General features: G+C 35.4%; 2 protein-coding genes across 3 annotated transcripts; one reads left to right on the forward strand and one right to left on the reverse strand.

Moving 5' to 3' along the window:
* The first annotated feature begins 1,720 nt into the window (after window positions 1-1,720).
* On the forward strand, window positions 1,721-9,405 carry LOC110804208 (oligouridylate-binding protein 1B). The gene is made up of 12 exons (XM_022009771.2): window positions 1,721-2,009; window positions 3,023-3,084; window positions 3,273-3,375; window positions 4,273-4,349; window positions 4,430-4,491; window positions 4,584-4,671; window positions 4,797-4,872; window positions 4,954-4,984; window positions 5,543-5,662; window positions 7,696-7,781; window positions 8,226-8,402; window positions 8,787-9,405. The coding sequence occupies exons 1-12, from the start codon at window positions 1,908-1,910 to the stop codon at window positions 9,075-9,077; spliced, it is 1,275 nt and encodes a 424-aa protein (XP_021865463.1). The 5' UTR covers window positions 1,721-1,907; the 3' UTR covers window positions 9,078-9,405.
* Window positions 9,406-9,747: 342 nt separating this feature from the next.
* On the reverse strand, window positions 9,748-14,465 carry LOC110804213 (protein FLUORESCENT IN BLUE LIGHT, chloroplastic). 2 transcript variants are annotated; one of them, XM_056828833.1, is made up of 6 exons: window positions 14,236-14,374; window positions 12,878-13,687; window positions 12,418-12,620; window positions 11,679-11,841; window positions 10,604-10,924; window positions 9,748-10,071 (listed from the first exon to the last, which is right to left on the reverse strand). In XM_056828833.1, the coding sequence occupies exons 3-6, from the start codon at window positions 12,607-12,609 to the stop codon at window positions 9,872-9,874; spliced, it is 876 nt and encodes a 291-aa protein (XP_056684811.1). In that variant the 5' UTR covers window positions 12,610-12,620; window positions 12,878-13,687; window positions 14,236-14,374; the 3' UTR covers window positions 9,748-9,871. The 2 variants fall into 2 exon arrangements, with proteins under 2 accessions (XP_056684811.1, XP_021865468.1); XM_022009776.2 differs by lacking the exon at window positions 12,878-13,687 and having other exon boundaries at window positions 14,236-14,465.
* Window positions 14,466-15,008: the final 543 nt, after the last annotated feature.

The following is a 15,008-nucleotide window of genomic DNA, read 5'->3' on the forward strand; positions in this document are numbered from 1 at the left end:
ATTATATATTTCTGATGATTTTGATTTCTGTTCTTTTTTCGATTTTACATGTTCTTTTAGTCTTATCTTTTGTTCTTTTATATATTGGTGCTCATATATGTATTAAGAGATTGTAATAATACAGAAAATAATTATTGAACATGTTCTTTTTTGCTTTAGCTTGTTGTTCTTTGTTCTTTTTTGCTTTAGCTTGTTGTTCTTTTGATATTACACACTTCAAATCAAATTGTTCTTTTACCATTTTTGTTGTTCTTTTATCTTTTTTGTTGTTCTTTTTTCACATGGTTAAAATAAGTGTTCTACATGATATGTTCTTTTCTGCTATTTTTAATGTTCTTTTTCTTTACTTTATTATGTTCTTTTATGCTCTATTGTTGTTCGTTTTTTTATTGGTAATGTTGTTTTACATGGTTAAAATAAGTGTTCTACATGATATGTTCTTTTCTGTATTTATAATGTTCTTTTTCTTTATTTATAATGTTCTTTTAGGTTCATCCTCTTTTTGTTCTTTTGAGGAATTGCTCTGTTTATTCAGCCTCTCTTCTTGTTCTTTCAGCTGTTTTTGAAGATTTAACATCATTTGTTGCTGGTCAAGTAAAAGCTTTCTTTGCTCTTCAATACTGTACTTTTTGAAAAAAGAACAAAAATAAAAGAACATTAAGATTTATATCAACATAAGAACAGAACAACAAAACCCAAAAAAAAAAACAAGTGCACCGTTCTTATCATGAACATGACTTGTATTTCTTCTCCTTCCCCCTCTTTTGTTTTATTTTTTTTATTTTTCATTTTCTATATATATAATATTTCTCCTATTGGATTCATAACTTCTCATTTTAGAAACACATTCTTGAGAGAGAAAGAGGAGAGCTTTTAGTTTCTCCCAACAAAAGAGAGATTTTATGAGAGAGAAAGTTCAAAACAAATTTTCTCCTCCTTCTTTCTCTGAAATGTGATTTTAATTGAATTACATTTACAAAAAACTAGTTTATTAAGCGAAATACTATTTCAATTTCGCTATTTTTTGAATTTTTTTATTCATTCAAAGAGGTTTATGCTGTTGATGAAGGTGCATCGGATGATTAAGGTAAATTTTCTCGTTCTTAATTCTATGTTCTTTTTAAATTTTAATGTTCTTTTCTTATAACTTTCTATTTCTGTGGCATCAAAACAGTGTGTTCTTTTTTAGAATCAGCAATTGTTCTTTTTACATATTTATAGTGTTGTTTTCAGATATCTTTTGATAAATAAAATAACGGAATTAGAACATAAATTGGTTGAAAAAGAACATTTCCAGAACTTAAAAGAACAAGAAAAAATATAAATCTGGTTTTAAAGTTCATCAAAGGTTCGTCGTTTTATTTTTTAATTAGAATATACTGTAAATTGGTTGGAAAAGAACATTTCCAGAACTTAAAAGAACAAGAAAAAATATAACTGCTTTTTATATTTGTACTTTTTGTCTGATTTGTCAATATTAGTGTTCTTTTTGTTAATGTTCTTTTTGTTAATGTTCTTTTTGTTAATGTTCTTTTGTTAATGTTCTTTTTTTTTGCGCTTTTTATTTTTGTTGCGTTTTATTGTTATTTATGTGCGTTTTGGGACAGGTGCACCAAGAGCACCATGCACACCCCTGCACAATCTGAGCGTTGGGTGAAAAGTACCTAATTTTTTTTTTTTTACAGCATTTTGGTACATAAACAAACATCGGACAATTTTATTTCCCCCTTTTTGAGGCCCCCCTCTCATTTCTATCTCTCATCTTTCCCTCAAAATTTCTCCGAGGGTCTTCTTCTCTGAAGTCGAAAACCTCTCGAACCCTAAAATTACCTAGAAACCTCCCCATAATTTATCTCCCATTTCTTCAATTTCCCCCAAATTGATTTCAATTCCTGGGTTAATTAAGAATGCAGAACCAAAGAATGAAGCAACAGCAGCAAGCTTTGATGCAGCAAGCTCTTATTCAGCAGCAGTCTCTTTACCACCCTGGTCTTCTTGCTGCTCCTCAGGTTAATTTTTTGATCTATATTTTAGTTCTAATATCGCCCGATTTTCAAGTTCCAGTTCCTTGATTTTCGTAGCTAGGAATTTGGGGTTGCTTTAGTTTCTCTCATTCCGTACAGATAAATTTAGGGTTTTTGGAAACTTTTGATTTTGGGGTTTGATTTCTATGATTTTATACTATATTTTTTTGTGAGCTAAGATTTGAAGCATGGAAACTGTACATTTTGTATTAGTCGGATCATTTTGATTTTTTAATTTATTTTCGCCAATCTCGCTGATTTAAGCTTGTGAAGTACTCCGTATTTAGCTTGGACTTGAAATTGTTGCTATATTAAGAAGTGGGAATAGACTGTTAATTTGATTTTAACATGTCCAACGAGTATTAATGCACCAAATGTGAGCTAATTTCCTCAAATTTTCTGGTCTCCTTTCTACTAGCCAATTATATAACCAATGAACAAATTTGATGGCTGAGCTTGTTAAAGCAACATTCTTGGATGACGCCCGAGTTTGCTTGAGACCACAGTACGGGAGTTTTTTCATCGTTATTGGGGAATATTATCTCCTGTTGGTGATTGAATTGTTTTGATCGTCATCCTGGTGTAATGTAGCTCCTTGTTTCACGGTGCTAGGCTTATTAATGTTTGTTTTCCTGTGTTAGGCACATTTTATACTTATAAACTCATTTTAGGGTCTTAGCTTGCATAAGCAGTCACTTCCCTGATCTACTCAAGTGATTTTTAACTTAGTTGTTGAGGGATTGTACCGGGCTTTTTGGCATGCATATATTTGTTGGTATCAATGGGTTTTCCGCTGATGATTCTCGGAGTAACCACAAGGCCTAATAGGAGAAAGTTCTAATGTCATTCTATGCATATCAGTATATAATCGTTAGCTCTTTTATGTTGTACTTTTGTCGAGCAAAATTGGAAATATCCTGTTAACTTAGTGCTGTTTATTTTTATCATCCCTCCTTATCCTCTCTAAACTTACATATTTACTTGCCTTGAATTTTCAGATTGAGCCATATCCCAGTGGAAACCTTCCTCCTGGTTTTGATCCCTCTACATGCCGCAGTGTGTAAGTGTTGTTGTGCATGTCTTACAATTGTTATAAATTGCCTCTTTTAGATTTTTTTTTAAGATTCTATGTGCATTTTTGTGTGAGAATATTCTGATGAAGATTCCTTATAGCGTATTTTTTTCTTCTTGTTTTCTTTTTTTTTTTCCTTTAATTTTCTAGTTTGTTTATTTTTTGAGAAAATGCAGGTATGTGGGTAATATTCATCCTCAAGTCACTGAACCATTAATCCAAGAGGTTTTTGCTAGTGCTGGCCCTGTCGAAGGTTGCAAGCTTATTAGGAAGGAAAAGGTATTCACTACGGTTGTTAGGTCACTTAGTGAAAGGTTTGCGAATCGTGGATATGACTGAAAGATAGTAGATAAGTCGACATAAATTCCCTTTCTCATTTCCGCGTGATGAACTATGATAAGATAAGTAAACTAGGACAACAGTAGGACATCATCCTTGTAGAATAGGAGGGCAAAGAACAAATTAACTAACACGTTTTGAGAACTGTAACCTGGGAGTTTAACTTTTTGTCCTCAAATTCAAGAATTACGCCTCCCAAATGAAGCACCAGCGTGGGTCCACTATTTAGACTTTGTTCTTAAAATGCTCATCCTCTTGAATGGGGCAACTTATACGGGCCTTGTAACATATACTCCTTCTGTCCCCTAATTTTCTGCACCCTTCCTTTATTCTGTTATCCAAATGTTTTCATTACACTTCTATTTTTGAGTTGTACTTAACTTTTCTCTATTCACCGCATCAACCCTTTTGATCTCTCTTTCCCAACACTTCCTCTCAATTAGTTTTCCAATACTCCACAAACTAGCATTTTTAAAAGTTACCTTTCTTATTATATTCTCCATCGGTTCCTTTATGTTTGTCCCATTTGGAATATTCCATGTGAAAAAATATAAACTTTGACCACAAATATTTGACATTATGGAAGAGGGAGTAATTCTTAACCTTTATGCCAACACTAAGTGCAAAGAAACTTTTTGGGCTGAAGGGAATACTTTCTAGGAATTTCAGCTCTGATTCTCGGTTTTGTTTATATATTTTGTTTTATGCTTTCTTGTTGAAATTCTTTCATTGCTTTTGCTACAAATAGTTTATGCATCTTAATAGTATGGCCAACATGTTAAGGATTAGCTCTTAGCTCATGATTGGGTGCTAACAAAACTCTTCTGCTGCCTGCAGTCGTCCTATGGTTTCATTCACTACTATGATCGCAGATTTGCGAGCATGGCTATATTGACACTTAATGGAAGACATTTGTGAGTGGTAACTTGTTTAGTTTTGCTATATATTCTACATCTTATGATGCTTTTTCTTATGTCGAGAATTTGTTATCCAGGTTTGGGCAGCCTATAAAGGTTAATTGGGCGTATACTAGTGGTCAACGAGAAGACACTTCAAGTAAATTCATCCTTTTGTACTTGGTAGAATTTTGTATGTGATGCTTTGTCATATAATGGCTTAATTACTTACGTTTGTGAATACTGTTTCAGACCACTTTAATGTGTTCGTTGGTGATCTGAGTCCCGAGGTTACTGATGCGATGCTGTATGCTTGTTTTTCCACTTACCATAGTTGTTCGTAAGCGTCGTTCTTCTCTATGGTCTTTCTTTGAAAAATTTCCTTGCTCTATACATTTGAAAAGCACCTATAGACTACGGTTATGTCAATGCTGAATGCTGGTACCTAATGTTTTCCTTTTTCAGAGATGCAAGAGTAATGTGGGATCAGAAAACTGCGCGTTCCAGGGGGTTTGGATTTGTTTCATTTCGCAACCAACAGGTGGTTTCATATTCCTTTTTTCGCGTTGGCTTATCTGTTCTATAGCTGCTTTTCTCTAACGATTCTATGTTTTTGCTACAGGATGCCCAAAGTGCTATAAATGATCTTACTGGTAAGTGCTGTTTAAATCATGCACGCTATTCGTCTTTTTCTTTGTTATCTTTCAGCTGTATGTCTTGTATTATTCAGAGCAAGGTGTTCATCATATGCTACTCCCCTCCTTTTTCTTGAGTAATTCACGGAGGGGTGTAAATACTTTTTGGAGGAGAACTACTTGTGTTCTAATTGTTTTTTATCTTCATTATTTATTGTTAAAGTTGTTGTTTCGTGCAAGAAAAGTGAATGTATTTTGAACTTTTTGCTTAAATATTTTTCCTTCACTCAAAGTTTGACTTTGGATTGGTTAGATTTAGATGTCCTTCTGGTTTATTTGGTCGTATAGTTGGTCTATTTTCAAGACTTGATTTATGTTCAGAAGTTAGATCTGATGTAACATCATATGACTAAAGACGAACAGTATAGTCAGTTAAACCTTTATTAGCTTTAATACTGTATTTGTTGTGTTTTCCCTTATGTCGTCGCTGTAGTTTAGAAACATGAATTCCTTTCTAATTTATTGTACATCTATATTTTTACATAGCATTTAGAATGTTATTTATTTATATTTCAGGAAAATGGCTTGGTAGTAGGCAGATACGCTGCAATTGGGCCACTAAAGGTGCTACTTCCAACGATGATAAGCAGAGTTCTGATTCAAAAAGTGTGGTGGAATTGACAAATGGGTCATCAGGTTTGTAATTATCACATCATGGTCTAGGATTTCTGTTAAAATTCTCTACTGGCCTGGCCTGTACTAGTACTCCCTGATTGGGTTAAAATTGAGTTGGTGAATTGGTTTTAGGCAATTAGTTCCATGATATTAACTTAACTGAAGCTGGAAGGAATTATTTCATGATTTTCTTAGGAGAATTGTAGTAGAAAGAAATGTGACCTGTGAATATCAAGTATCAGCAGACACCAAGTGTGATGTGAATCATATGCAGTGGTCAAAATTTAAGGATATGAACATGAGAGGGCACGTTCTGATTTTTGGAAATATCTACAGGTTGTTATATAAATGTTCATCTCCAATGGAGTTGGATTTTCTACTGTTTGGATTTTTGACTATAGGATGCTAGAATAAAATGCCAACTGCTCTTGCATATCAGAACGGTTACCCTTGTAAGAGTAAAGCTGCTTACATCCTACATGAGACCCTCTCTTGACCAAGAAACTATGAGGTATGTAGATGATGTTCATTAGATCCTGACATAAGGTGCTCTGAGTGAAAGTATCCTTATTAGTTGTGGTATTCAATGCTGTATTCTAAGTGCTGCTTGCTTGGAACCTATTGCCACAGCTTAGGGTATCGGGTTGGACTTTTATGCACCGTAATTGTGTTAAACACTAGTTTACATTAAAAAGCACGCAAGGAATGGGAGTGCTTTTGGGGTGATTTAAGAGAAGAATATGTAACGAAGTACATAAAGGAATTTACATGCTCAGCTTGCTGGCTAGTTTGATGGGATTCAGAAAATTAATAGATACTAGGCTCTGGTGTACATCTCAGTGAAAGAGTCGTTTTTGGTCAAATTTTATAGTAGTCTTCTTTGGCTATAGAATGCTGATTAAGATGCCTAGGGGTTTGTTTTATCCTGTTACAGCAACGCAAGGGTATATTTCATACGGAAGATATGACAACATTAGTAAACCTCTGTTACTACTCTCCATAAACATATGCTTTTAAGCCTTTAGTTGGAATAAGTGTGCTTTCACTCAGCATCTCCAAATAATAATATAACTGTTTGTAAAATGGCGAACCGTCCTTCATTTTTACAAAACCATAAAATGAAAATTTCTAGTGTCTTGGAGCCGAAAATCAAACAATGATAAGCCACATCTTATATTTGCAAACCTGGTGCCTCTTAGCTGAAAATGTTGGGTTTGAATAGCGGACGATGTACAATGAATCACTGGGGGTTGGAGCGAAATAGACAGGAAAGGAAATTGAAAAGGTAAATTAGTTTAGTCTTTAAGGTTGAGATGATGTGTACCAATAATAGTACCAAGCAAGCGGGTAAGGTTGGATTTTGTTGAAGCACCCACCATCTGCATTTTTTTCTCTGCGACTCTGTTTACTGCTATACCCCATACAGCAGCATTTTTGCTGAAGCCAATCTGTATAGCCCAAACCCGAGTGTAGGGACTACCTAATTATCTTAAAGTAGATCCCCTGCTAATAAAGTGCTTCAGCACAATGTTTTGAGCTCATCAATGTGGTAATGCATTGGAGACTTGTGGCCAAGTTTTCTTTTTGTAATACCTTATGTACTTCTTCCAAAGGATTGGAGGTCTACAGTATAACTGTTCAATAGAGGAAGGCTTGTCGTGAAACTTATATGTCCTGACTTTGTGTGTGTGGTGTAAGAGTTTTCGTTGGATATCTTGAATGAGTTTGCCTCTAGATGAGAGTGACCAGATTGGAGAATGGTACAATGGCTTCCATCTGGAAATCAACTTCATGTTTCAAGTAATGTATGACTCGTTTACCTGTCGTCCAAGGCTAATACATTTTATGAAACAAACAAGCTGGTGACCAATAGGAACTTTAGTGGACTATCAATAATATTTACACTTTAATTCCAAATCATCTTGGACTTGCTGCTCTTTTCAGTTTCCCATTTGTTAATGCATATTTACCTGTTTAGATTGCTATGCATATCATTCCATATAAACAGGCCTGTCTGTTGTGTTTACGTGATGAAATCTTTTGGAAATTTTCAGAAGATGGAAAGGAGGCCACAAACAGCGAAGCCCCTGAAAATAATCCTCAATTTACAACTGTATATGTTGGGAATCTTGCCCCTGAGGTAATGAAATGTCAGTTATTTATCTTTTACCCCCCCCTCCCCCTCTTTCCCTGTTTGCAGCTGAAGGAACAATTCATCTTTGCTTATAACTTAAGGATTTACTTGCCCCCTCGCCTCCTTACACTCAGTAGCATCCTTCTTGTGGTTTAAGTGTCAGTTGTCAAATTTGCTTCTGTGTTCTTGAGTTAATATTTCATCCGACTCAGAATGACCATTAGAGCTTTTCATGCAGCTGTAAAAATATGACCATATGTGATGTGTTTCTGATAGTGAGGAGAGAGTGGGGTGAAATTGCATTAACATTAATCAGTACAGTCAAATGGAAAATGCTACAATAAGAAGCAGAGTAATAAAAACAAATACTTGTTTAACAAAAGTTTTTGACTAATGTTATAAGAGACAATAGGCTGAATTTACCATTTATTGGTCATGTTTTACTTGCAGACTACTCAGCTTGACCTCCATCGCCATTTCCATAATTTGGGTGCTGGAGCTATTGAAGAAGTAAGGGTGCAACGTGACAAAGGCTTTGGCTTTGTTAGGTACAGCACTCATGCTGAAGCTGCAATTGCCATTCAGTTTGGAAATACACAAAGTATGCTTTTGGGCAAACTAATCAAGGTGAGTCATGTGCTGCATCTTGTTATGTATTTAGTTTTTACACAGATAGACTAGGTCTTGCTATGTTTAATATTTATTTTGGTAATTTTAAACTGGCCTTTTTACATAAAAAAGAATTGTTACATCCCGTGTCCGGATGTTTGAACGATTGCATCTGTTCTGTACACATGAGAAAGCGGGTTACTATCTAGATCATTCTTCTAACTTTTCCAAGTCCCACTTGTGCTAATGTTGTGATGAACATACAATTCTTCATAGTATGTCACGTAACCTAATTGAATGAATTTTTCTTTCTATACGATGAGTAGAATTGTCTGTCACTTGCGATCTCTTCTTTAACTTTTTCTGCTGCCCAACTTCTGATGGTCTGTCGTGTGCTTGTAGTGCTCCTGGGGAAGCAAGCCAACACCAGCAGGGACAGCATCAAATCCACTTCCTCCACCTGCTCCTGCACCTTTAGGCCTTTCGGCTACAGATCTTCTATCCTATGAGAGGCAACTAGCAATGAGTAAGATGGGTGGGATGGGTGGTATGCATGCTCTTATGCATGCACAGGGCCCACATCCACTCAACAAGGGTAATATGGGAATGACAGCTGCTGGAGCTAGCCAAGCTATTTATGATGGCGGGTTTCAAAACGTTGCAGCTGCCCAGCAAATGATGTACTACCATTAAAATCTTGATGCACAGCCCTTTTGGATTCCTTCTGCATCCGCCGATTTGCATTCGTGTGTCTAAAATTGTTTTATTAGCTCTATCTATGTTTCTCCTCTTGATTGGGAGTGGGATTGAGGCTTATTTCCCTCCTTGTACTTGATTGTCCTGTGTGTTGATGCATGATGTAACCCTTTTTCTTTTTTTTTTTTTTTAATCTTTCCCCTCGGCTTTTAAAGTTTCAGTTTCTTTCTTTTCTCTTCCTATCTTGTAGGAACTGATGGTTGATCTAGAGGAAGTATGTCCATTATGGACACTATATATATATACATATATCTTCCTTTTTTTTTTTTTTTCCCTTCTATCAATTTGGAGTACTTCTTGTTGTGTAGCCTTGTGAGTTGTGACAATCCGGAAGTTCATATGAGGAAGCTTTGTGTATACTAATTTCCCATATTTATTACAGTTATGCCTGAAATATTTACTCAGTATGTGACTGTGTTCTTTTTACCTATAAACAAAGTTCCCTTTCTGCTATTGATCTTAATCATCTAATTAACCCATAAAGTTACAAACCAATATTGCCTTGAACAGGAGTTTGATGCTAATGTTAGTACAGAATTTTACCAATTAACTATGAAGATTTTAGCATGTGTCAAGTTTGAAATTGCAGACTGTGAATCCATAGAAGTAAAGCTTTAAAAAATCATGGGATTGGAAAAAGAATCGATAATTTGCCTACCATGACATTTGCAAAACGATTCTGATTAAAAATGCACATATCTAGAGTTATTAGGATAGGTGCAAAGAGTAGGTCAATCTTCTAGTCTAGCAATATACTTGTCATAGAATTTTCCAGCTTTCTCAAGATCCCCAAGCTCAGTATAGCAGTCAGCGATTGCGCCATATGCGTCTGTATTTCCTGAAGTTTCTCCTATACGCTTGGAAATACCCAGAACCATATTATGGTATCTTATCGCTTCATGATACTTCCCTTGTCTTTGCAACGAGGCTCCTGAAAATTGAAAAACATTTCCATAGTTCATCATAATAATTACCACTGCAAGTGGTATACATTCTAAAAATACAAGTTAAATAAAAGGGATTTTGTTTTCAAATATTTTACTTTCATGATCTAGCCCTCTCAAGTAGGGATCATACTTTTTGGAACATGATATAGAAAACATGCATGGATCACAGGCTACCTTAATCAGCTTAATGTATGCATGCTTAATGTGAGTGCCTTTTTTTTTTTTTTTTTGCCTACTGCTTAGATTACCATCTGAGTAGCAGAAACAACATATGAAGATTTTATTACTATATCACCAACTTTTCTTTGCTTGAATGTTTTTTCATTTAGCTCTGAGCCTGGTGCATTGGCTCACTTTGGTGGTTGTTAACTGGACATTTGATGGTGTATTAGCAAAGAAGCAAAGTTAAAAGGGGTAAAAATTAGCAAAGAAGCGAAGTTAGAGGGGTAAAAAGTGCCGCGTGTTAACACCAAGTGCAGACCTTAAGCGATATCATAAAGTAAAGCAAAAACTAACCTAGGCCTCTGGCAGCTTTCTTTTCCTTGACAGGATCGTTCATATTCTTAGCGAGTTCCAGAGCAACCTTAAACTCTGTGTATGCTTTATCTGGTTCTTGGTTTCGTAGATAAGTCTTTCCAGCCTTCAGATGAGAAATCAGCTCCTCTGTCTTTGGATCAATTATTACTTCAGTCTCCGGGATTCTGTTATTAATAGGGGCATAGCTCAAGCTAGGGGCATATGACTCAATTTTCGCTTGTCTTCTAAGAGCTGCATTAATCTGACGCAGTTGTTCATTTAGTTTTTGGAGTTCCCCCTTTCTTTGCCGAGCCACCAGGCCTGTGACAGAAGCACATATTTATTTATTTTTTGAATAAAAGCACATAATATTTAAATCCAAGATACAAAGCATAAATATATGATTTCACAACTTCAAAGATGAACTTGGTAGAGGTTTGCACACTATTCACATTATGAAGTAAAACTATTCACAGCTGATATCTCAGCAACTCTGCATACATCTAAAGCCATCAAAAGAAGGGTTTTTCCAAAAGACAATGGTTGCAACAGCACTGCAGACTTCCAAGTCCAGTTCATATGATATGGGAGACATCAAGGTGGGTACAAAATGTAGCGATTCTATAACATTGGCTTCCACATTTCCATGATTAGTTCAGGCTAATGATCTCATATGAAAAATCAAACATTTAGTAACAATTAACAAATATGCTCTCCTCTTAACCATGAACAAGGATGTCTTCCTCTCGCCGTAAGAACTAAGAAGTAACTTTCTGGGCATGCGAAGGTTATGGCTTTTCTCATGAAACTAACACAGAGAGACCCAACCAGGAATCAATTTCATCTAATACAAGCTCTTCTATCACTCGTCAGCCTCTCATATGGTTCTAGTGCAATCATAAAGCAGACTTCGGATGACTTCTTACTTCTTAGCAATGTTCTTATAGCAAACTTTATGTCTTGTTCCCTCCATCAACTTCTACATATTCTATGTTTTCCAGTCCGTCTGAAAATTTTACCATAAAATGCGGTCCAAAATTTTGTAGAAGGATGGGAAGCAAAAAAAAAATCTCACCTCCAACAGTAGCACCGATAATTGCTACAAATAGGAGCACTGGCATATTGAAGAATGAATTGGCGGCCTCACTTGTTTCTGCAAGAGCTTCTGAAGGCATAGCCAGAAACATGGCATTTGTTAAAAGAACCGCTATTCCAGGAAATTTGGCAATCCATGCTTCCTGTCAAGTTGACAGAGAGTTCAAGATTTCAAGTTATGAGACAAAAGCTTGATAGTTGATACCATAGTACTAATACAAAACGATTTATTTCCTCTGAACATGGATTCATAAGTAGAGGCTGGAGTATCATACTAGGATTCTAGTTTATGACAGAATTATTTTTTTTGTTCGTTGTTACAGAGTTAGACTTTGTGAAACATCGCTAGATAAAAGCATCAATCCTGGAGAAGGATAACAACATGCACCAAAAAGTGCTGTTACTTTTGGCTCACAATCCAATATACTTGAAATTAATTGATTGGAAGCCAAGTGAAATAATCCAGTACTGAAAGGAAGGTCATACAAATCAACATATTCAGAAAACTGCTTGACTGAAGTATCTGCCTGCGAATTAGCTGACAGAAAAAACTAACTATTAAGAAACTAAGAAATTATTCAGCAGTTCTTCCATATTTCTTCTTCGTGAAATTTAAGTAGCTCCTTACCCCAGAAGATAAAATTGAGAAAAGGTTTCAATTGCGACTGGCAAAAAAATGCGGAAATACCATGCAGCTTGAGTCACAACTATCAGCCTACCTGATTGACAAAGAGGCTTTGGTAACCATCTTCGGAAAGTGATGAAGACATAAGAATGCAATTCTTCATGTTAATCTTGTTCTGGTGCCCTTCTGTAGATGACTTTCCAGGAAACATCCTGTAAATCTTAGACAATGCAGGTGCAGCCTCTCCACTTGCCAATATGAGACTCCTTGGATCGTATGGAAGCATTGCTGGATCCCCTATGCCAAACACCAATTACCCAAATAAGATTTGTAACTCCATAAAAGATGAGGTTACGTAGTCATAAACAAGAAATAGTTTCAGAACCAATGAGGAGAGATCCAAAATCCAAAACTGCCAATACAGCAATAGCTAACCATTACCAAAAAAAAAAATTCCCCTTTCAGTAGTCAGCACATTAGTTCAGATGGTGACTAAAATGGTTGTATACTCTCAACAGTTTACTAAGATGTTATCCCAGCCATCAATTACTTACCTTCTCGTGCAACTGATGTATGAACTCCACGTCTCCACTTAGAATTGTGAATTTGTGATCATTACTTGGTGGCAGATTCTAACATAAATAAGAAGTCATGGAAATAGATACTGATCAAGTTGGAAACTGATGTCGATTCTCATAGGCTTGCAAGAAACCCCACATAGGATAAGTTTTAGAAGCAACTTGTGGCTTGGGACTTTCAGGGTTCCAGAATTTATACCCACAAAACAGAAAGCATGAAAAAAAATTGTGCAGGTTCAGAAAACAACAGTTAGCACTTCAAAAATCCAAAGAAAAAACATGCAAAAGTTCTTATATACTTCCTCCGTCTTTTAATACTCGCAAAGTTTGTTAGTTTTACGCATGCCAATGCACAACTTTGATCATTTATATCTTAAATTCTCTTTATGCAAAAATTATAAAAAGTTGATATTTTGAAAATACACATTGACACGAATCTAACAAGATCCCACATGAATATGTTTTATCTTATATAAAAAACACTACGAATAGTCAAAGTAGATTATATGAATAGTGGCAAAAGTCCAAACGTTGGGAGTAATAAAAGACGGAGGAAGTATATTTCATGGACTGCAAAAGATATCAACATCTGGCTATGTGAATTAGCCATGAAATCAACAGCAAAAGCATTTTGCATTCAGCATCAATCACTTATTTGGATGCATTTAGCATAACCAACTCAACAAAAAGAATAATATCCAAACATATGGAAAGGACCGTCCGTTCTTGCGAGATGAAGTTGGTCATCAACAGTATTCCCTAGGGCTAAGGGTTACCCTTTCCAGCCTGCAATACCAAATTAATTGGTACCAATAAGTCTCACTTATGATATATACTTCTTACCTAGGAAATGAACACTAACTTGAGAAATAATCCTCTCAATGCCAAATTGAATTTACTCCTCACCCCTTCATTATAATACAGTACTTCAGCTTAACACTTGAACTGTACTCATTTTTTGTGAAATACACTGACATATTCTTCAGTTTTGCTGTTAAATAATATTCTTGATTTCCAAAACAAATTTGCTGAATCAAAAAGATTAATATGAAGTATCACAGAAGGTTGACGGATACAAAGCGGTTATGATTAAACACGAATTTCGAGCGCCAAACACAAAGCATTCCCAAATCCAGCTTACATAAGAGCCAAACTCATAAACAATCTTCTAAAACTTAAATACCCAGATGGAATTTTCATGAATTCAGCAAGAAAACACATCAATTATGGAAATGGGTGAACAAAATTATGATCCTAATCACAAAAACACAAGCTTAAACTACAGAAATAATACAATTGAAAAGAGGGATAATTGAGTAGAATTTGACACTGACCCAAAAACTTTAACTTTTTTGAGAAAAGTTGTTGCCATGAAGAAATCCCAGACTGCTTTGCAGGAGATAAGAGGGAGGAACAGTGAAAAACCATCGCCATTGTTTTTCTAGTAATAGAAGAAGAAAGAGAAGGGGGAATGGAATTGTACAAGATAAAGATGAATTCCGATTGTCAGAAACAAGGTGCCGTTTGGCCGAGTAGAGTGATTCCTCAAGGCGTGGATAAAACAAGGATAACATGTTTATGTAATGCTGATTTTTTTTATAAATGATATGTTAATGCTAAATGTGTTAATGCTAATTCATACCATGGATAGCTCAGTTGGTTAGAGCTTTTATCACGGTTCTAGTTGATCACGGGATCGATTCTCATCCCCGTTCGTGTGGCTTATTTGCACCAAATAAAAAATAATTATTGTTTAGTTAAGTTAACTTTTAGTTTATAAACATTGAGTTTAGTTAAGGTTAAATCAGAGCATTCAGTTCAAGAAATTTCAGTCCGAAAGAACAGGACCTTATTGTATTTCATGCAAAAGGGCAGGTTATCACAAGTGGTGAGCTAGGTAGTTCGTTTATATTTTATCAAACAAAAAATTTGTTAAGTGATTATTAGGTTGTGCCCAAATCCTTTTATTGGGAAATATTCACGAATTGTCTCAACATATGTTTCCGGATATATCTAAAGTTAGGTGTATTAATGGGTGTTTTTTTCTTCTCATTTGACTAATTTATAGAATTTGAATAAACACAAGCGACTGGAAAAAAAAAGCGAA

This window comes from Spinacia oleracea, chromosome 1, assembly GCF_020520425.1.
Source record: "Spinacia oleracea cultivar Varoflay chromosome 1, BTI_SOV_V1, whole genome shotgun sequence".
Classification (NCBI taxonomy): domain Eukaryota; kingdom Viridiplantae; phylum Streptophyta; class Magnoliopsida; order Caryophyllales; family Amaranthaceae; genus Spinacia; species Spinacia oleracea.

What these genes read in the sequence shown, in the direction of transcription:
- LOC110804208 (XM_022009771.2), top strand. Translation starts at nt 1,908, where the DNA reads ATGCAGAACCAAAGAATGAAGCAACAGCAGCAAGCTTTGATGCAGCAA. An exon ending in GTCTTCTTGCTGCTCCTCAG is followed by an intron (nt 2,010 to 3,022) that starts GTTAATTTTTTG and finishes TTGAATTTTCAG; the next exon opens with ATTGAGCCATATCCCAGTGG. An exon ending in CCCTCTACATGCCGCAGTGT is followed by an intron (nt 3,085 to 3,272) that starts GTAAGTGTTGTT and finishes GAGAAAATGCAG; the next exon opens with GTATGTGGGTAATATTCATC.
- LOC110804213 (XM_022009776.2), bottom strand. Translation starts at nt 14,335, where the DNA reads ATGGCGATGGTTTTTCACTGTTCCTCCCTCTTATCTCCTGCAAAGCAG. An exon ending in AAAGCCTCTTTGTCAATCAG is followed by an intron (nt 11,842 to 12,417) that starts GTAGGCTGATAG and finishes TCAACTTGACAG; the next exon opens with GAAGCATGGATTGCCAAATT. An exon ending in GAAAGCTGCCAGAGGCCTAG is followed by an intron (nt 10,072 to 10,603) that starts GTTAGTTTTTGC and finishes TTCAATTTTCAG; the next exon opens with GAGCCTCGTTGCAAAGACAA.